Source organism: Desmodus rotundus, chromosome 2 (genome assembly GCF_022682495.2).
Source record: "Desmodus rotundus isolate HL8 chromosome 2, HLdesRot8A.1, whole genome shotgun sequence".
Classification (NCBI taxonomy): domain Eukaryota; kingdom Metazoa; phylum Chordata; class Mammalia; order Chiroptera; family Phyllostomidae; genus Desmodus; species Desmodus rotundus.
In genome coordinates, this window is record NC_071388.1 from 57358456 (window position 1) to 57380830 (window position 22375).

Consider the following 22375-nt stretch of genomic DNA (forward strand, 5'->3'; position numbering starts at 1 on the left):
GCGGGGAGCGTGCGCGGCCACGTGACGGAGGCTATAAGAGCGCTCCGGCCGGACGCTCGGCTCCCGCCGCGCCTACTAGCCGGCTGCGCTCGCTCCCGGCGCCCGGCTTCTCCTGGTCACCAGCCTGCGGCTGCGGCGGCCACCGCCCGGCATCACGATGGCAGGTACGCGCCGCGCCGCCGTCCGCCCCGAGACCTCCGCCTCCCCGCCCCTCCCCGCCCCTCCGCCCCCGGGAGTTCCCGTCCGCAGGACCGCCGCGAAGTTGCAGGCTGGTTGCAGCCGGGCGTGGCGTTCCTGCGTCAGCTGCCCCTCCGCAGCCCCGCAGCCGCGGGGGCGCCCCGGCGCGCAGGCGGGCAGAGCCTGGGCCTCCGCCGGGGCCCAGGCTCCCCCTTCCGTCTCCTTGCCCTTCCTCCTGCTCTCACCGTGAAGGCCGGGCGGGTGGAGTAGCTGCGCGGGGCCGACGGGGGGTGGGAAGCCGGTGCCCCGGGGCTCCAGTCCCGAGCTGGGGGTGCGGCGGCATCGAGGAGCCCCCCGCCGTCCGCGGGCTGGAACTCCGAGGGGCGGCCCAGCTCCTCGGCCGCGGGCCCCGGCGCTGCGGTCGCGCGGAGACTATTTTTAGGCCTTTGGGGCCGGTATCGGGGAGCCGGAGCCGGGCGGTGGGAGGGCGCCGGCCCACTTGTTGCAAGGTGTCCGGGCCGCTAGGCGGATCTGCCCAGGACGGAGGGTCCGAGGTAACGGGTCCTCCCCTTGGTGTGGGGCTGATAGCGGGGGTGTTACTCAGAGCACTGGAGCTGCAGGAAGACTGCAGATGTGACCCGTCCGTGGGGAGGTGGAAGTTCTGCCCGAGTGTCTGTGGTCTTTCCCGTTCCCGTCACGTTTGCTCGGTCTGGTGTTGCAGCCCAGGGTCCGAAGCATTTGTCCTGTCCTGTGCGTCGTCTTGGAAATCATCTAATACCCTTGCTTCCTGGAATCCTTGACCCCCCTGTTAAACTTTTCTTCCCGATCCCCTGGAATCTGGACCGCTTCTGAGTGGAACATCATCAATGATCATGCCCCACGTCAAGTACCCTTGGGGCAGACTGACATGATGTCGTCTTTGGAGGGGTTAAAGGAACAAGTACAGAGGGTGATGGGCTTGTCTAGAGACAGATGTCCCCTGTAGTGAGCTTTCCAGGAGGGGGACTGCCTGGGAAGCCAGTGGCGCTGGGGGGCGGGGACCTCCAGTCTTTCTACAACTTAGTAGTGGGCTTGCCTGGAAGAGAGGCGGGCACTACGAGTGCAGGTGGCCCTCGGTCGGGGGGTGGAGGGCGGGTTGCGGAGGCGAGGGCTCAGCTGACCACCTGCACTTCCCTTTCACTTCTCAACGTAATTCCCACGGCCTCCTGCCTCCACGTTGGAAAATGGGCAAAGGGAGAATTAGGAAACCTAAGACAGAGAGTGACTTTGTGACAAAATGTTCCAACTCCCTGTTTGGGTAACAGTGCCCCCGAGTGACCCTGCCAGAGCTTGACCCCAGGTATCCTGTACCCTTGGATGCCCACCAAACTGCTAATGTTAAAATCCCCACAGAAACAGAGTATGCCCCCGAACCTTCCCAGGGAAGGCCTGGGGAAATCCCGATGGCTGGGCTGCTGGTCTTGGCGGAACGGGTTTGTTTAGTAGGAAGAATAATAATCCTTCTCTTTGTCTTTGATCCCGGTTGTTAAGTGATTATAGGAAACAATTTTGTGGGTGTGTCTGTGTAAGAGAAAAAGAATGAGAGTGCATATGTTGAGGGGAGGGGCCAAGGTACAGCGTAGGGGGTATCTCTTGTTTCTCCAAGGACAGTAAGGCACGTGTGTTAGACCTTGTGAGGTGATTCCTAAGTCCATTTAACAGCAACTGGCCACTCTTTATGTAGAAGCATTTAGGAGAAAAGTCCTCTCTGAGGAGGTTACATTTGAGCAGAGACACCGAAAGTGACTCTTGAGGGGTGGTGGGGTGGCCTTTGCTCCAAGTCGAGAAAACAGTAAAAAAGCCCAAGGCCTGGCAGAAATGTAAGCACCCAAATGAAGAGCATGGCCTCTGCTTTAAGACGCTCTCGATTGGGGTTGTTTGTTGGATTTGTGCTTGGTTGAAAATATCGTCCATGGTACCTTATAGGAGAACCAGAAATTGCACTTCTCTCTCTTCACCACTACCTGTTAATTGGCTCAGGTTCACCCTCTGAGTATTAAACTAGTCTAGAAATTAGCTTGTTTAGATTTTAAATTAGAGCAGATTGGGAGAAGAACTTGTTTTTGACAAATTATTGGTTACAAAGCATCCTAGAGTAGCTTTTCTGAGGTTGGACATTGTAATGAGTGTGTTTTTTTTCCTTTGTATTAAGATCAGGCCTTTGTGACACTGACCACAAACGATTCCTACGCCAAAGGAGCCCTGGTGCTGGGCTCGTCTCTGAAACAGCACAGGACCACCAGGAAGCTGGCCGTGCTCACCACCCCGCAGGTCTCGGACTCCATGAGGTGAGGACTTCGCTACCTGTCTGTGGTGGTGCTCTGACGTCCCTCCCATTCCTGGCATCAGTGGGCACTGAGGCCATACCCTTTTCAGGGCTTGAGCCTCTGGGAGAAAGATGAGAGTTGCTGAGTAAAGGATTCCAGAGTCTGAAACCTCTGTCTAGCTTTCGGGAGCAATTCCACCCAAACTCCCTTCTGTGACGTGGTAGTCTATCCCATGCTCTCACTGATTCTAAAGAGGAGAAGGACTCCCCCTTAACGAGGTTTCTGTCTAGATGTTCCCTTTACCTAGTCACACGTCACACATCACATGCACTCCTTTCCCAAAATGCAGGAAGGGCTTCTTGGTTTCCTGTCTCAAACCAAGGAAACCTCAGGTGACTGTGAAAGAAAATAGCAGTTTTCTCCCCTGCTAGTTGCCATTTGTAACCTAAATATCTTCATTTACAAATGAATAGATCAGTATATTTGCCAACCGACTTTCTGAACTTGGGGTTGCACTCTGAGGGCTACACAAGCAGCTTGTTGATTGGGTTAGATCACTTTGATTTGTTGGAATTAAATTTTGAAGTACCTGAATGAAGTACATAGTTCGTCATACTAACAATATTCAAAATATCTAGGCACACTAGCAGCTCTCTCTGTATTGTGTTTATTTTTGCATTCTTCTGTCCCTCTTAGAAATTAAAAATGTCTTTTTGTGACTTTTTTCAAAATATGTAAGCCCATGCCAAGGACCTCTGAAAAGGAGAATATGCATCTACATATACCTACATACATACATGTACACAAACAACCTTGTTTCTAAAGGGTAATTTTAAAAATGCCCAAAAGTGTATCTCCTAATGTGTGTGTCGCAATGTGTAGTCTGTTCGGTGAGGATGTGTGTGAGAAGACAGATGTACTCTGGGTGCAGATAATACAGTACCAGTTTTGTTCTGCGTGTTTGGTATTATAAACTTTCAGTGGTGATCTGTCCTTATTGTATGTTATTGCTTGTGCTGAGTTTAGTGTCTTACCTCAGTATACCCCCCCTTAACCCACCTCAAGATTGCTTTCTAAAATAAATCTTTAGTTAATTTGGGGCATGGAGAAGAGTTGTACTTCAGAAACTGAAGTGAGTCTCTTGTTATGCCGGGGTGCTAAACGCATAATAAATGCTGGCTATATTCTATTCTAAAACATGGCAACTAAATAAATAACTGAGTCCTTTCACTTCTTTTGGAACACACATATTCAAGCAGTTCTCTGTCAACTTCATCAGCAAAAAAGGATTAGAGGCTTCATTGCAGACATTATGTGTAATTTACTCAGCATGATTTGTAAAAATATGCCGTAGTCAGAAAGAGTCAGTTCTAATAAGATATCGTTAAATACATAGGTTGTTGCAAAGATACACTCTTACCACGTGTGAGTCACCCTTTTACAGGCTATTTCCACAATTTGCCTGGTAATCAGTAGTACAGTAAAAAATAGAAAACTTCTGTAGTAAAGTCTTAAGTGCTTCATGCTCACCTTAAGCAGTTATTATTTTAATGAAGTTAACTGTACATGCAAATTAACATAATTTGTCCTGAGGTAAATTAGGACGTATTTAAAAGATTGTACTATGCCAAAGTAACAGATTGCTCTACAAATGCATGGATAGGCCAATAAGAATGCAATCTTATGTTAGATCCACCTGTTCTAGAAAGATGCTAAGCTCTGTTTTTGAATTTTCTTTGGACAGAAAAGTTTTAGAGACAGTCTTTGATGAAGTCATCATGGTAGACGTTTTGGACAGTGGTGATTCTGCTCATCTAACCTTAATGAAGAGGCCTGAGTTGGGTGTTACATTAACTAAACTCCACTGCTGGTCACTTACACAGTATTCAAAATGTGTGTTCATGGATGCAGATACTCTGGTGAGTGTGGCGTTGATGGCTAAAAAGATGCGTGTGCATATATACATATACACATGTATATAAAAAAACAAACTAAGCAAACAACTAGAACAGGAACAGAATCACAGAAATGGAGATCACATGGAGGGTTGTCAGTGGGAGGGGAAGGGAGGAGAATGGGGGAAAAGGTACAGAGAATAAGAAGCATAAATGATAGGTACAAAATAGACAGGGGAAGCTTAAGAATAGTAGAGGAAATATAGAAGCCAAAGAACTTGTATGTATGACTCATGGACATGAACTAAGGGCAGGGTGGGGGGAATGTGGGTGGGAGGGGGGTTCAAGGCAGAGGAGAATAAAGGGGGGAAAAATGGGACAACGGTAATAGCATAATCAATAAAATGTATTTAAAAAAATAAAAGTTGTATATAGTCATGGAGATGAAGTAGGCATTTGGGGAACGCTGTTAAGACATGACAACAAAGTTCAGATTTTAAGAAGGTGTCGGATAATGAAGGAGAATAGGCCCTGGCTGCCCTACAGCTGTCATCTGAATCATTAAGACCAAATGCAGATTGCATCTTTTGTGTTGGGTTAGTTGGGGAGAGCTTAAGAAGGGTGTACTGCAGCTGAACATTTCTGTAATGCTTTCCCTCTCCCCTTTTGAATCAGGTCCTAGCAAATATCGATGATCTTTTTGAGAGAGAAGAATTGTCAGCGGCACCAGATCCAGGATGGCCTGACTGCTTCAATTCCGGAGTCTTTGTTTATCAGCCTTCAGTGGCAACATACAATCAGCTGTTGCACATGGCTTCTGAGCAAGGTAGTTTTGATGGTATGTATCTATTATCTTTATATCTGTTAAGCTGTTAGTAACTTGTGGGGGCTGCTCTTCTTGGGGATATAGTTGGATGGTTCCTTGTGCCTGGAATACAGCATTACATGGGACGTAGCAAGCATGTTATGTTGTGCACTTTTGGAAATACTTTTGTGTATTCGTGTGTGCACATGCGTCTTTTTCCTGCAGGTACATCAGAGCATCTGCCATTAATCAGTTTTAAGTAAGAAATAATGTGCTGAGTGTTCATTGTGGTCAGGGCCAAATATAACTTCTTCCCTTTACTGACTTATTTTTTAGCTCCTACTCTTTTCCTTTCATATAAGGAATGAAAGCAATATTAGCATTTGAATTCAAAACATGTGTTTCTTATTTTTACTGCTTATACTAACACAGTTACCTTTGCATAAAAGGAAAATGAGAGTATTTTTAGCAGAAGTCCACTGTTTATCTTACCCTTCCTGTAAGAGTGTAGCTTTCTTCACCTCCTCTCATTGAATTTGAAGGAAGTAGTGTAATCCTGCCAGAAATTAGTGTAAATTCTCAGTTTCAGTAAGCAAGTCACATTCTAAAGTAGACCCAGTGGCCTAAAATCCACATGATTGTAAGAGCATAAAGAGAATTCAATTTCTGATCTAGAAGAGTATTAGATTTTGTTGTTCAGAGATAAGCGGTTAGATACCAAACAGTAATGTGTCATGATTACAGTTATAGAATATAAAACTAGTAAAACTTGTAGAGACCAACCTGGGTTATCTGCCTTGTTCTAAAATAAAGAGGTACTAGAGGAGTTGATGAATTTGTTGTTAAGGAGCAGGGATGCGTAAAAAATGTTCAACAAGAAAGCACACTCTGCTTTTGCAGCCAGAATCTCAACCCACCGAGAGATTTTTCTCTGTGCCTGCTAGCATACTTCATTATTCAACAGCAGGGTTTCCAGAAGCTGGCTTTCTGTAAGGTGTTCCGTATACTACCTCTTTGATAGTAAAGGGTTGAGTTTTCTCTGTTAACAGAACTGCTTAATTGACAGAGTTGAAATTTAACTCTGCAGCTGGGAACTTATAATTATACTCAATATGTTCCTTAAATTCAACAAGAATAAAACAGGAGCTCTTAAATGGAAGGTTGTTTTCAATTGATGTGTTAATAAGCTTTACTCATCAAAGAAAGTTTACTCCATACTGTGGGAGCCTACCCTCCCCTGGAAGGGTTTACAGTAGTCCCGTATTATCAATGGTTTTCCTTCTGTGGTTTCAGTTACCTGTGGTCAACCATGGTCTGAAAATATTAAACATGGAAAATTCATTTATAAGTTGTAAATTGCACACAATTCTGAGTAGCATTATGAAACCTCACGCTGTCCTGCTCTGTCCTGAGTCATCCCTTTGTCCAGCATCTCCACAGTTTATATACTCCCCACCTCTTAGTCACTAGGTAGCTCTCTTGGTTATTAGATCGACTGTCCCAGAATCGCTGTGCTTGTGTTTTAGTAACCCTTATTTTACTTAAAAATGACCCCAAAGCACAAGACTAGTGATGCTGGCAATTCACATATGCCAAAGAGAAGCCATAAAGTGTGTGTATGTATATATGTATGCATGTATATATGTATGTATAGGGGGAAAAAACTCAGTGTACTTAGGGTTTGGTACTATTCGTAGTTTCAGACATCCACTGGAGGTCTTGGAATGTATCCTGCAGATAAGGGGGACTATTGTACTGTCTTACTGAATCTATACCTGTGTGACACAAATACATACTGGAGTTCCGCTTAATATTAATAAAATATTTCTTTGTGGGCTACAGCCTTTTTAATGGCAGTAACCTTGCTGTGCCGGGTTTTCCATGCAGTGCCCACTTTTGTTTGGGTGTTACGCCATAGCTGAGACAAACATTTTCAGATATTTCCCTTCCCTGTACCATACATCTTCGAATATCCCCAGGTATCTGTCCACCCATCCCTCAGTTTTACTGAACGAGGGCTTAAGTCCCAGCATTTTTAGGCTGGTATTAAAGAAAACTGGTTTGCAGGTGACTATATCTCAGTCTGAATATCTTGGAGTTCTGCTTAATTTCTTGCATACATTCAACAAAAACTGATGGGGCCTGGTGTCCATTGACAGGCCACACAGGCTGCTGATGGCTGAGCATTTGGCAGCTGCTTTCACAGCTCCCAAATGGGAAAGAATGTGGCTGTCATACTTCTCTAATTACTGGTCCTCAGTCATACCACCCTCCCTGCCACCACCACCTCTGGCCAAAAGAATAATCCTGATATGGAAAATCATGCTAGGTACCTTTACTTCTTTCTTCCCAGATGTATAGAGTATTAGAATTTGGAGCTAGTGACTACATACCTGATACATGGCTGGCTGGCGTCTAATTTCCCATAGTGAAGTGTCTAAGTTCCTATACTGTTGTTTGTATCTGCAAGCTGTCTTGGCATTTACTTCATAACTGAAGTTACATGCTTCCTGAAAGTTGAACAACGACTGTTGTGAAATAGATATAAACTACCATTTCATAAAATGTGACAGGATAACGTTAACTTCTGGACTGGCTCGCAGTGAAAGGTGGAGAGGTCATGATATCATAGATACTAATCAGAATTTCTGTCTCCACACACTGAGGTGCAATGAAACTGATGTACTTGATTCTTAATTTGGAGAAATCAGTATGAATGCAAGCTGAGGTTTATTTTCTTCTCCCCTGTGACTCTAAAGCATTGTGTTGGCCAAAAAGTTCATTTAGTTTTTTTCCGTACAATGACTCCAGTAGTGCTTAGTTGTCTTTAACTTCATTTGAAACAATTTTGTTAGATTGGATTGTGACAGCTTTCATTTCAGCATGCATTTAAAAAAAAACATCAAAATTGGTGAGTTTCTGTACAGCCGTTTTTAATATTGAAGGGGGGAGAAAATACACAATATTTTGGGTGTACTATACTTTATTATTTCAAGAAAGGTAAAAATACAACTGAAGTGCAAAAGAAGATTTGTGTAGTGTATGGAGAAGGCACTGTGGAGCTGGCTATGCATTGGAAGACGTTCAGCAGCACCCCTGGCCTCTACCCACTAGAAGCCAATAGCAGGAGATAGCCGACATACTCAGAATATCCCAATCAATGAAGTTATTGGTGAAAATGAAAAATGTGTCTTTTATTTTACAGAAAAAACTAAACAGACTTTTTGGCCAACCCAATATCTAAATTAAGGGTCCTCATACAGCTAGATAACAGTTTAGTGTTTGAAAATTACTGTCTGTTAAATTTCATCTGCATGTGTTAGCTTCAAAAACCTAATAAAAGAAATTCATATTTACCAATTTGATGTTTTCTTAAAAAAAGCTCTTGGGACTTATTTTAATTACCATAACCTAAATACCCTGAACTTTTTATTACAGTAATATAATTTTCATCTATGGTTGCATTTTCAGGAAGTATAGGAGATAATAAATTGGTGAGAATATTAGATAAGTTTTACCAGAATCCAGGCTCTGCTGTGAGGCCCTTACACCTGTGTGTGTCATAGTCCAATTCTAAGGAGTCACTGAGATTCTTAAACTATCATATCTTTTTTCTGTGCTTGGAGATGTAGTAAACCAGGAGAGTTTGAATAAAAAATCTTTTTTGTTCAAAATTATTTAAATAATTATTTAATTATTTAAATAATTTTGAACAAAAAAGATTTGGTACTACGTTCTGTTAAGTTGAACATTGATCCCAGTGCCACTTTCCCTAATCTTTGTAGTTAGTTGAGCTTCAGGCTGGACCTGCCCCAAAAAGGAATGAAGTGAAGAGGTGTTTCCAGATAGGACTCGTCCAAATCAAATTAGCTAGAAATTCAGGTCCACCTCACTCGGTTTCCTGACTTGATAGATTCCACTTTGAATAGTTGTCTGTGGTCGGCTTGTCTCAGCTGCCCAAACACTAGGCTGCCTATGGCCCGTAGGGTGTAGTTCATCAATTGATTTGAAAATTCTCTGTTCTCTTGAATTTATGTCATTTAGTTGATAGTTTGGCTAATAAGTATCTCGAATAAGTGAAGATGCAAAGCAAAAGGTATAACATGATGGCAAAATAAAGGAGCACACCAGTTTTTTTCTGAAGAGCTATTTTTATGTCATCGTACCCATGAGTATTTTTTTTAACTTTGCCATTTCTTTCTCTCTTGCCTTCTAACCAACAGAGATTGTGAACCCAGTGAGAAATAGAAAAGGAGGAAGGGACTAAAGTGTTACATGTATACAGGCTCTTATGCTCATCATTTTATTTTACTTTTTCACTTATTTTTCAATAGGCCTATGAGGTAGTCATTCATTCACTCAGTCATTAATGTGTTCCTTCAGCAGATACTTAATGAGGGCCTGCTATGCAGCTAGTCTGGGAAGCTGCCATCCTTAGAGTTTAGGACAGCAGCCTGCCCAGGGCCCCAGAGCTGGTGATAGAACCAGAGACTTTCTCAACTCTATGGCTGGGTTGTATGTGTAGTTGTTTTTCCTTTTCTCCCAATTATCCCATACTACAACATTCATAAAAATATATCCTGTGAATTATACGGAATGGAGGAAAATCTCTATTGCACTGGCCTTTTTAAAGATTAACCACTTAAAATTCACGTCTCAGAGCAGCCACATTTTGCAGATGAAGAATCGGAAGCTTATATCTTCTCTCTCTACAGCCACAATAAATTAAAATCCCTCTGAGCTACAGTGTCTGGAAATACTTGTCTTTTTATATCAATAGCACAGTTAATAGTCTTTCATTGTTTTATGGGTCTGGAAGTATTGGAAATACTACTCTTGCCTACATTTCTGTAGTTTGTTTATTCAGTGTTTCAAAAATTATTTTAGCTTCTAATCTGAGCAATATGCTAATTTTAAGGTCTAGGAATAGGTTGGCAAAAAATGCAGACTTTAAAGCTTATAGTCTATGAGATCTTACAGATACTTAACTAATTATGCATTTAATTATGTAATTATGATTTTGATAAGTTCAGAGTGCCAAGGGAATCTAGACTAGGAAGACCTGCCTTAGACTGAGAAAGTAAAAATTAAGCCAAGAATAAATGTTTTCTTGAATTTATGTACTTAATAGCTTGATTATTAAGGATCTTTTTTCAAGGTGAAAAAAAAAAAAAAAGCTGGAACATAAAAAGGTAGAGTAAATCCATTGTTCTTGGCTTAAATCAGTACAGACCAGTGAGATGAAATGATGCTGAGGCCCAGTGCCTGGATTTTCAGGATTAACCTTGGGTTAATCTGCTGATCCTTAGTAAACCTCATAGAATAGCCCCAGAATGGGGCCGTTTATAGACTGTAACTTAGTCATCCTTGGCATGCTTGCTATAGGCAGGGATGATGCTACCTGCCAAGTATGTTGTGGGAAGTCAGTGTTAAGGAGTGAGTCACATTGTCTTCTTAGCACTTGTGTGTGTCTCTATTATAGTAGTAAGCATATTTACATTATTTGCTTGAAATCTGCCCCTCTACCTCCTTGATTGAGAACTGTTTGAGAGCTGGAACATACCTTATTCATCATCTTATCTATAATGTCTCTACCTAATTTATATAATTCAGACATCTTCTATTGAAATGACATTTCTGAGAGTTACATTCTCTGACATAAAATAAAGAAAGGAGTCACTCAAAAGACTCTAGATGATTGTTTTTCAAATTTTAATATGCCAGCATACTACCTGGGGATTTAAATGTGGATTCTGCTTCTGTAGGTCTAGGTGGGGCTTAATGTTCTGAATGTCTCTTAAGCTCTCAGGTGATGTCCATGCTGCTGGAACCTGCACCACACTTTGAGTAGCGTGATTCTGAAGGAAGCATTCCTATGGTTGAAACACGGGTTCATGTTTAAGCCAGAATTGGCCCGCCCTCCCTGCTGTCCACAGTAGGCAAGCCAGCTGCCAACAAACTGGGGGAGAGCACACAAACTACACAAGCACTGAGCAAGTGCACAAATTTAAAAGGTAGTACTTAAGGCCATTTCTGTGTTATAAAATAATAGGTCCAGTTTTTGACAAATGCTGTAATATGTCAGTGGATACCAGGTTCATGCCTGGGTCAGAAGACTTGGAAAATACCAAGTGGTTTAAGGTATTACTAGCACTTGGCAGCCTGAGGAAAGGATGATACAGAATCCCATACTTGCTTTTGTTTGCAAAGTGAGTGCCACATGTCCCTTACTGCATGTCCTTGTTCTCTCTCTCACCTGCGTCACCACACCCTGGCCTGCTGGATCACAGCTGCTTCATTCCTGCTGATTACATTTGTCAGTTCTGATACGGTTGAAATTAAAAATGTCTGAACCTGTCAGAATAAATAAAGTTGCCTCTGGAAGTTTGGCTAGAATACTGGACAGGAGTCGTGGGTATTTTGCAGTGAAGGTGCAGCAGTCTTCAAGGCATCTCGTGTGTTTGGAGCACAGACGTGCTCAGATATGCACTCTGCTTTGAACTGTGCTCTAATTTAGGGACTTCTAAAGAGAGGATATTGAAAATACCACACAGATTTTTCTGATGAAACTACAGCTGTTGCCTGACTTTGGGATGTGAAATTGTGCATTTGGAAGAAGATGGTTAGAGTGCTAAATTTAAAAATTGCTTAGGAAGTTACGGACTTCTAGGTGGTGTTTAATTCTATTTTTAACTTACAATTTTTGGCTAAAAGGTAACCCTTGGTCACATCATGAGGTCAGTGGCCGTGGGAGTTTCATTATTTGTAATGTACCTTCTGGAAGTGAGGTCTGTGTTGAGTGTTTAAGGGTTGTGAATCGAATGGGCACCATCGACTCACAAGTCTCCTGCCTGGCCTTTTCTGCTTCTTCTTGTATCCTGTTCCACCAGTGCTCTCAACCCTTGTGTGACACACAGCTGTTTGCAGGCTCCCTGAGGGTAAATGGAACAGGACATTGCTGGCCAGAGGCAGCCAGCCACCGGCTCTGACTCCTGTTTCCCAGGATTACCTCATGGGTTTGGGAATTTCTGTTTTACAACTGCTGTTCTGACCTCCATGGAATTAGATGGCTTTCTTCATTGTGCTACATGTAGAAAATAGTTTCAGTGGAATTGCGTAGTTTAACAAAGGTCTTATAATGTGGCATAAGAAAACAAGAGGTAGAAAAAAATGATACCTAATTTTACAAAGTTTACAAACAGCAAAACTGCATATGTTGTCAGGTTACATACATATGTGGTAAAATAAAGGAAATCAAGACAATTACAAACAAATTCACAATTAGCGGTTATTTCTTGGATAGGGGACAGTGAAATTGGATTGGGGAGCCCCACACAGAGAACTTAAACAACATTGGTAATCTTTCAGTTCTTAAATTGGATGTTGGGTGTATAGTTTTATTATTAATAAGCTTTGCTTTATAACCTATATATATTTATTGTTGATAATATGATTTATAACAAAAATAAATTAACAAGCACAGAATGTTTAGAAAGAAAGGCTCTTAATACGGTTCTCATTCTTGCCCCTAACTGTATTATTATTTTAAAATTACAAAAACATAACAATATTAAGGAAGAGTCAGGTGGCGGAAACATCTGTAACATAATTATTTTTATTCCAACATGGATGTTTATGTTCTTAGTTATAATCACTCTGTGTGTCACGATGTATCTTTAAATTACATGGCGGATGACGGCCTTTAGAGCCATTAATTTTAATGGCTAAATAATACTGCCATCAATGGTTAGTATCGCAATGTACTGACCACTTGTCTGTGGTGGAATATTTAAGTTAGTTCAATGTTTGTGCTGTTACAGAACATCTTCAAAGTTCTTGACATTCGTTCCACAAAAAATTTACCTACGTGTAAGGCATTCTGCTACATGCTAGAATTTACAGTGATAAGCAAAAGGAACCATAATCTCTGTCCTTGTGGAATTTAGAATCTAGTGAATAACAGTTCTTGTTTGTGCTTTGCATTTTAACCACATAATCCTTATATTTAAAAAAACTTTTGAGAAAATTATAGATTTACCTGCAGTTGTCAGAAACAATACAGAGAGATCCCTTCATCCTTCACCCAGTTTCCCCAGTCGTAGCATCTTGCATAACTGTAACTCCAGAAGCAGGAATTGGACATCAGTACAATCCACCAACCTTACTCAGATTTCACCAGTTTTACATGTGTTCATTGGTGTGTGTACATATGTGTTTCTATGTAATTTTATCATGTGTAGATTGGTGTGACCACCACCACGGTCACCGTACAGAAAAGGTGCATCACAAGGATCCTTTGTGCTACCCTCTGTAGCCATGGCCAGCTCTCTCCCACCACCCCTCCCTCACACCTGGCCACCTTGAATCTGTTCTCTGTCTCTGTAATTTTGTCATGTATTTGATGATTATGTGTAAAAGGGAATTAGTAAGACTTCAGGCCTCTGTACCTCAGCCACCAGTGTTTATTTCCACATTCGGGGGATCTTTGTAGAATTCAAGGTGAGCATCCGATGAATATTATGTTGATATTATGATGATATTAACGTATCAAGATATATTAATTTGTCTATATAGCTGAAATCTTCTTTTGTTCATGTAACAAGTGAAGCATATCCTGATGCCATCTTTATTGTCCTTTAGAACTTGCAAGGGTAAAACTCCAATTTTCTGGTGAGTTGTTTGTCCCTCAATGAATGGGGACCTATCAGAGCCTCCTTATACAGAGACGTTGCTCCATAGACATTTACTCAACAAATGCCTTTGATCCATAGAGTTGATTGAGGGTATTTGAAAAGGATAGGCTACACAGAGGGTGAGTGAGGGACAGTGGGACTTTAAACCCAATTCTCTGACCCTACTTAGTTCTAAATATTAAATAAATCTCAAAATTTTTAAAGTTTCTTTTAAAGTCAAGATAAACCAAATAGTAATAACAGCCAGTTAGACCTGCTATATGTTTAGAAAGGAAACTGGGTCTTGGGGCAAAGTCTGCTGAGGAGGGAAGTAACTCTTCAGGTACTAGCCTCAAACTTCAAAAGAGCGGGATTCTGCCCTGGCTGGTGTAGCTCAGTGAATAGAGCGCAGGCCTGTGAATCAAAGGGTCACCGGTTCGATCCCCAATCAGGGCACATGCCTGGGTTGCAGGCAGGGGCCCCAGTGGGGGGCCATGTGAGAGGCAACCACACATCGATGTTTCTCTCCCTTTCTCCCTCCCTTCCCCTTTCTCTAAAAATAAATTTTTTAAAAAAAGAGTGGGATTCTCCCTGCCTACTCTCTCCCCCCCACACACACATACATACATATACCCACACACTCGAGCTGCTGCTGCTGTTGCTGCTGCAGGGGAGATTTTGGATCTATACGTGTTTTCTGAAATCTCATGAGCCTAAGTGCAGAAAGCACATGGGCTCTATGGCAGAATATGTTTTGAGGTAGCTCAGTGACCTATTTGGTTACTTGTGTGTTTATGATTTAGGTATTTGGATTTTTATTGTCTTTATTTCTTTTGAATGAACAGCATAGTCCTCCCTTTCCATGACATCCAGGAGCCGCAAGGGCTGAGAAGCACTGTGCAGTGAGGTTGTGGTGGTCCTGGGCCCCAGGGATGACTGACCTGGGCCTGCCTGAAGGTGCACCAGGCACATGTCTTCTGGGCCTTCTGATGATGAGCCAACGGCTGGAGGCTCCAGAAACAGGCACATTATCCCAGTTTGTTCTCTTTTGCTTTTTACTTTTTTTTTTAAATCCCACTGCTCTTAACATAAAGTCCAAATCTTTAAGTATAAAGTCTAAAATCCAGGCCCGTGTGGTCTAGTCCCTGCTTACCTCTCTAAGACTCACCTGGTACCCTTTCCCCTCTGCAGTCCACTCAGCAGGCCACCTTCCAGGTCTCCTTTCCGTGGCTTCATGTTCCTGCCCATCTCAGGTTTTTGGTGTGTACTGTTTGCTCTGCCTAGAACACCATCTGCCCTCCTTCTCCCCACCTGCATTTGTCAAGTACCCTGTGCATTCCTCAGGTCTTGGCTTGAAGCCTTCCCTGACCCCTCAGACAAGGTCTTGAGCCACTTCCCTAGGCACTCATGGGACCCTGTATTTTCCTTCACTGCCCTCCTCCCCATTTCTCATGGTGTTTATTGATTCTTGGTTTGCTGGCATCAGTATCTGCAACCTTCACCCGTCCCCACCCAGGTGAAGATGATGACCATGTCTTTGCTAACCATTTACTCTCCAGTGCCTGGTACGGTGTCTGGCACATAGTAGCTGCTCAGTAAATATTTGTTGAATTAATGAATTAACTCAGAGAAATGGCCACCCCTGACATGTCCTTAGTAGGTTTAACATGGAATTTCTTGTTTTAAAAGTGGAATTAGTGCCTTTAAGGACAGGCACTAATTCCTATATATTCCTATATTCCTATGTATTCCTATAGGAATATATATTCCTATGAAATTATTGGAAGTCTATGACATTAATTTGTTTTTTTTGTTTTGTTTTGTTTTCAGGTGGGGACCAGGGTTTACTGAACATGTTTTTTAGCAGTTGGGCAACAACAGATATCAGAAAACACCTGCCATTTATTTATAACCTAAGCAGCATTTCTATATACTCCTACCTCCCAGCATTTAAAGCGTAAGTAGTAGTTTAACTGTTGTTGGGGATGGTGAGGGCAGGGGAGGGGGTTTAAGATTTGGGGGGGCGCAGTAGTAACAGGTAGGACACTTTGAGGGAAGTCTTTCTCTTGCAAGAAATCTGGCTATGATGGGGAGAGGCCTTGATGCAATCGATCACTTTATGCTTAGAGTAACCTTGAGGGCACTTGGCTGCCTTATGGGAAAAGGGTACCATCAGTTCCTGGGGTGCCTGGGCCTCTCACAGAACCTCTGTACGTCATGGTCAAGAACGTACACTGGGTACAGACCCAACATCTGCCTCAGACTAGCGGCTGAGTTTCAGTTTCCTGACCTGTAAATGAGGGTGTTAAGAACACCTTCCGTGTGGTGGGGTGGGGGGGTCAGCAAGATGCTAACAGCAGTGTGGTGTTGTGGTCATGAGCGGGGGCTGTGGAGCTGGACTCCCTCTGTTCATATCCTGGAGTAGCCACTTCCTGGATGGTTACTAGTTACTGAACTTGTAGTTCAGTAGAAGTTGGGACTTCTCTACGTCAGTATCTCACAAAAGTTATTGTGAACGTTCAGAGAGGTAGTCATGTGAAGTGGTTAGAACAGGGCCTGGCCTACCCTTAGCACTCAGTAAACATTAGGTTATGAGTCCTTTCTGTTGGAGAGGTGGAATTGCATAAGAGTAATCTCTGAAGCCAGAAAGGTGAGGCGCATGGCCTTGCTCTGCTGTTCACCTGCCATATGGCTTAGGCTCTGTGCCTCAGTTTCCCACTTGCAAAACAAGGAGGCAAAGGAAAGCTACCTCAAGGGGTTGTCATGAGGATGGGGTTAATGCAATACAATAAAGTGCTCAGTGGACGGCGGTGGTTTTTGGCAACATGCTAGTTTGGCACTGCCCCTGGTGCTGTTCTAATTCATCGGCAAATACAGCCAAATTGCCACGCTGTCTCACTGTGAGTGCCTGGGCCCTTTCCTTCATCCTCTGACTCATTTGTGTTGAACCAAGAAGATGATTCGGGTTTCCTGAGCAGAGGCCAAGCTGTCAGGTTGATCCTGAGACACAGCCGTGAGCAGCAAAGCTCTTCACTGAGTTGGGCTTGGCTCTCTAGTGTCTGTCCCACAAGGGCATTCCTGAGTGAGCAGAGAACAAAGGGCCTTTCACTCCTCATATTTCATTATCCAAAGTCCTTTCTCTAAGTCTTACACCTCAGTAATGAGCATGTCTGGATTTTTGTGGCAGAAATGTTTCCGTTTCTGTTTTTTTTTCTGGGCAGCCTCTGTCACATCCCCCAGATAAGGATTATAAGTATCTTGTGTTCTTTCCTCTCTGACTATTCTTGGCATATGTCTGCAACATATTACAGCCTCTTAATTCTCTTTCTTTCTAGCACAAAACAGGCCAGCTCTCAAATATACCAACTGTGGCTTAAGTAAAGCAAACAGAACAGGAGTCACTGTCAAGGGATAGAATAGAAGCCGCATTATTTGCCTTAGTCCTTGGCCTTATAAAGTACAAACCTGTCTTGCTTGAAAGTGTGGGTCTGATTCTTTTTAGTCCTTACTGCCCCATAACCATGCAAGTTTGAACTGTGTTCCTTGCAAACCAAGATAGCTGACCGCTTAGAACTGAATTTGTGTATAATAGGGCAGTTGCCTAATTTGACTAGATTCAGCCAAGCAAGCAAAAACATGAGAGTACGAAGGGGAAAGAATTATTAATAGTCGGAGCAATTCCACTCAGTTCTGCACAGTGAGCACATGTTCTGGGGTGAGTATGTTGGGGACATGTGAATCTGACACGCTCCCAGTTGGTCTCGCTTCTCCAACAGGGCCGTCCTAGCATTTAAGGGTTTGTGTTTTTCATGGAATGTGGCCTCCAGTGCCTGCACCTATTTCCCCTGTGGTTCATTTGGAGTCCATCTGATTTTCACCGTACTACTAAAATTGAGCACACTGTACCCTTCAGTGATAGCCGGGCTTGCACAGACGTTGCTTGCATTTATTTTCTTTTGACAAAGACAAACAAGAAGCGGGTGGAGCAGAGTTAAGTTTTTAGGGGGAAGGTAGACTTGTTTGCTAGAACCTTGGCCTCTCTCTCTCAGGAACCAAGTGTTTAAAAACATCTTCTTAGTGAATTTCTCAGAAAAACAGTTTGAGATCTAAATTACCAAAATGGTCAGGATGGTTCCATCTTCCTGGCTCAACAAATGAGTGCTAATTTTGGACATCTCCTTAGCTTATTGGCATAATGATAGGGTATATGACGCACTGGAGAAATTGGGAGCAACTCCATCCATTAGCCAGACGCCAGTTGGCCTGGGGCCTGACAGGAGTTAATGCTGCGTCTGTACAACTCACCCTTGGGGGTGTCAGCTCTACATTTCTGTGATAAGACTGCTCAAAGCGATGTCTTCTGTCACCCTGTTGCTGCCTATTTAGGGATGTTGAAACCATATCAGAGAACTCATTTTCCCTTCCCTTTGCCAGAAAATGCTTCTGGTAGGGGTTTTGTGTGTGTGTCTCTGTGTGTGTGTGTGTGTGTGTGTGTCCATGGAGAGATCATCTCTAGAGACATTTTTTCTACATTTTTTTCTTAGAATTAAGAAGAGCTAAAAAGGCAGCTAGTTACATTTTTTTTTTGTTTCAAGTTAGCATAAAATTGTAGTCCAAATTTTTTAAGTTATAATAGACTGTCCTGAACATTCAGGCCATTATAGATACTCCACAAAGAGCCCTGTGGGACTCTCAGAGCTCAGCGTGAATTCAAAACCCCACTGCTAGGCTCAGAATAACCTTGGTGGCCTCCAGGACTGAGTGGCTTTGGTTTGCTGGCCTTCCTTTATGACAGCAAGGGTGATAGCAGGTAGAATGACAAAGCATGGAGCAGTTTAGAGCAACATGGGCTTCATGGAGGAAGGAGTGGAGACTTGTCTTACTAACTCCAAGCAACTGTGTGCCATGAGATCACCACAGCAGTATTTAGAAGCCCCATAATCTTAGAGCTATGGGTATCCGTAGCCTTGCTACGTATGAAGTTTCTGCTAGAGGATAGCCTAATATGATGTGAACTTAAATGAATTTGAGCTATGAAAGTAGCATATCTAATACTTTTCTCTGCCTACTATTTCGGAACAAAACATAAAAGAAATACACAATAGTTTTAACACTTCGAATGACTATTCAAACATCACTTCTAAAAAACAAAATTAGTACTATTTTCTGTAATAGAAGATCCTCTTTTAACAGCATAATTTGAGAACAAAATTGCCTGGTTTAGTAATATTTAAGTTAATTTGTAATATATGCATTGAAAAACAAGTTCATAAATGCATTTCTTAGCGAAATAATATTTCTGAAAGTGCCTAGCATAATGTTTGGCAAATAGCAGGATTTTGGTTAATACTAGTTTCTTTTTCATTTTCTCCATCTAGAGGGCCTGTTTATTTTATCTGTGTAGCATAGAATTTGCGTTGTGTACAGCACTAGACAAAATCTCACTAATCTTGTTAAAGTTAGTCCTTAGGTCCATTTTAGTGCTCTGTTGTATCTGCCGGCTAAAAGCTGTGTGTCACATTGTGCTATATGAAAACGGGCCCGAAGCGAAGATAAAGAGCTCTCTGGCATTGCTTCAAAGTGCCATACAAATTAATTGGTCAAATAGATTATCTTTAAACCTTGATTTACCAAATAATTTCCAAATAAACATTTTACCTTCCTCTTTTACTTGAGTTTAGATGTGATCTGAGGTGTGACCTGGCCTGGCCAAGTCTGAGAAATTAGGTTTAGAAACCTAAAAGACTTCTTTCCATTGTTAAATGCTTTAACCTTCCTGAAGACATTTATATCCATTATTTCTTTTTCAGGAATGTGGCTTGTTTACTAAGATTTTATCAGACCTCTTTAAAATCAATATTTTCCAAAAATGAAATTGAACCATCAGTGTACTAAATTCTCTTGTTCTCACGTGTTTCTGATTTGATTGGGTTTATGATCCCTGAGATGCCCTTGACTCCCATCTCTCCTCATGGCTGCTGCCATTGAAGCCATAGTGTTCATTTCTTTTCACACTCCCACCTTTTCACCTAAAACCCTGAGGTGTTGTTGTTTGGATCTTTCTTACTTTTTCAGCCATTTGCTGATCCACTCACCCATTCATTTAGTTGGCAGGCCTGGAACATGTAGAGGGTGCCACACATTCTGCTCACTGGGGCCTGCAAAGATGAACTTGGGAACTGTAGTCTAGTCACCCCAGCGACTGCTTACGTGTGCAGTTCCCTGTAGGTCACATGGCACCATTATTCACGGTTTGATTGCTGAAGAAGCATCAAGTGGTGATTGCATGAATAGCCTGTTTCTCCTTTCCTGGTGTTAGTGATGCTTGTTGAGCCCCAGGTGTTCCATTTCTCAGCATGGTCGTTCTGACTTCATCTTTAGGTTTTTGTTGCTTTCACATGATCCATCTTCAGCTCTTACTGCTGCCTATTCGGTCCTACCTTGGCCCTCGTCTCCAAGGGAAGACCTTCCACGTCAGACCCAGCCCAGCCTTTAGAGGCTGCTCTGACAATAGGCAAAGTGGGCGCAGGGAGTGATACCCCACGGGCAGAAGTCTGGTTAAGAAATGCCATCTACAGGGGAGAGAGCTCATGGGGTTGAGTGTAAGACGTACCCTCCGTACAGCTCTCAAGCTGGTGAGCAGCAGACTATCTGTCCCACAGGTATATTTTGTCTCTCTTATGTAGCGCTTCTGTTTTCTGAGTTGTCAGTGCTTAAAAGTTAGGGAATTTCACATGAAGCCCAGATTTCCAACTTCTTATGAAAAAGGCAGATATTAAGTAGGATGTTGGAGAAAGATGTCAAAGATGACTATTACAGTTTGGGGACCTAAGCAGTTAGAATAAAGGAGTTGCCATCTCTGGAATGGGGCAGACCAGGTGAAGCAGGTGGAAGCAGGGATTGTTAGAGACGTATTGAGTGTATCAAGTTTTGGATGTATTAAGATGGAGGTGCATATATTGAACATTCTAGTGAAAATGTGGAATAAGTAAGTAGATACAAGCTTTGGGACTTGAAGAGAGGGCTGCTGAAACATAATTATAGAAGTTGTCAGCATATAAGTGACATTTATAGTCATAAGACAAGGTGATGTAGTGAAGAGAGTGATTATGATGGAAGAGATTCCTGAAGACTGAGCCCTGAGGTAGGAAAGTGAGGAGGAGCAGAGGCAAGAATCAGAGCAGCACAGCGGGAAGAAGCCCAGCAAAGTGAGCTGTTGCACCAACCGAGCAAAGAAAACCTTTGAAGGAGGAGAGGAGTGACCATCTGTGTCAGATGCTGTGACAGGTCAGACAGAAGACAAATGAGAACTGGCATCAGACCCAGAGTGTGTTGGTCACTGGTGACTTTGGCAAGAGCACATCTGGTGGACTGGTGGAGAAGAAAGCCTGATTGAAGCAGGTCCAAGAGAATGGAGAATTGGAGACCCTGAACAGAGACAACTCTTCTGAAGCATTGTCTTTAAAAGGGAGCAGAGAAATGGGTTGGTAGCTGGATGGGGCTGTGGGATCCAGGGAGGGTGGTAGTGGCTTTGTAATGAGGAGAGGTTACAGCACATTTGTGTATTGATGGGGATGATCAAGGAGGGAGTGAGAGAACACTAGCAGTGCAGAAAGCTGAAGGGAGAGGTGCGGGCGTGTGGGCCCTGAGTAGGTGAAAGGGGATGTGTCCTTGTGCACAGTGGAGAGGTCGGCTTCAGGTGAGAGCTGGGACAGTACCGTGAAGGAAGGTAGAGTGCGTTGTGGAATTAAAAAAATGAACAAATGAATGAATGGTCAAGAAATCACCCAGGAGAGACTAAAAATGGCATGCTACCCCCAGGAAAGTCTTCCTGGTGGTAGGGGCTTTGTGGGGCTTTCCCTGGCCTACTTTGTGAAGAAAGGCCAACTGCTAGGTGGTGTAGATACCTAGGTCCTAGTCTGGGTTTCTAGGTTATAAAGGCTGAGTTTGAATACGGATGTTGTTCTGATTTTTAGGGCATGATTGGGAAGGTTATTTAGCCTGAAAGGCAAGGAAAAACTGGGTGTGTCCCTGGTAGCCACAGTTGTTTGCTCAAAAGTAGCTGTTTTCTGGTGATGGGACACGCACCTGCTCATGGTCCCCAGTCCCCACCCCAACAGGCCCACTTCTCCTCAACACAGCCAGCCCACCCCTTGGGCACTTGGGCTTATGACTCCTGATTCAGACTGTGAGAGGGTAAGAGGAGGAATTTTTTGATGAGAGAGAAGAGGTGGCTAATTGGCTGTGGAGAAGAGTTTTTGTGAGAGTCGGTCTCAGAAGGTACAAGAGTGGCCACGGACTGGAGACACACGTCACTGCAGTGGGCGCAGGATGGCTTACCCTGCCGCCACCCGTCCCAGAGAGGGTCGCGCCAGCAGGGCCGTTTCTCTTTCTTGGTACCTAATTGAACGTTGTACACACTGAGCTTCTGGCCTGCCCCTGAATACCCTGACCCAGTCAGTTTTTTCAGAAAACCCACTGACATCATACATTTTGTGATCCGTTGTGTTGTTGAAGTTT

General features: G+C 43.1%; 1 protein-coding gene across 2 annotated transcripts in view; it reads left to right on the top strand.

Annotated features, from left to right (window-relative positions):
- Positions 1-33: 33 nt before the first annotated feature.
- GYG1 (glycogenin 1) overlaps positions 34-22375 on the top strand; it is a 32339-nt gene continuing 9997 nt past the window's right edge. Inside the window, exons 1-5 of one of the 2 annotated variants that reach the window (XM_053918240.1) lie at positions 34-164; positions 2369-2504; positions 4228-4402; positions 5054-5216; positions 15686-15812. In XM_053918240.1, the coding sequence (XP_053774215.1) occupies positions 158-164; positions 2369-2504; positions 4228-4402; positions 5054-5216; positions 15686-15812 (608 nt within the window). In that variant the 5' untranslated portion in view covers positions 34-157. Of the gene's footprint in view, positions 165-375; positions 732-2368; positions 2505-4227; positions 4403-5053; positions 5217-15685; positions 15813-22375 lie in introns of those variants that run through there. The other variant, XM_053918241.2, reaches the window with a different exon arrangement.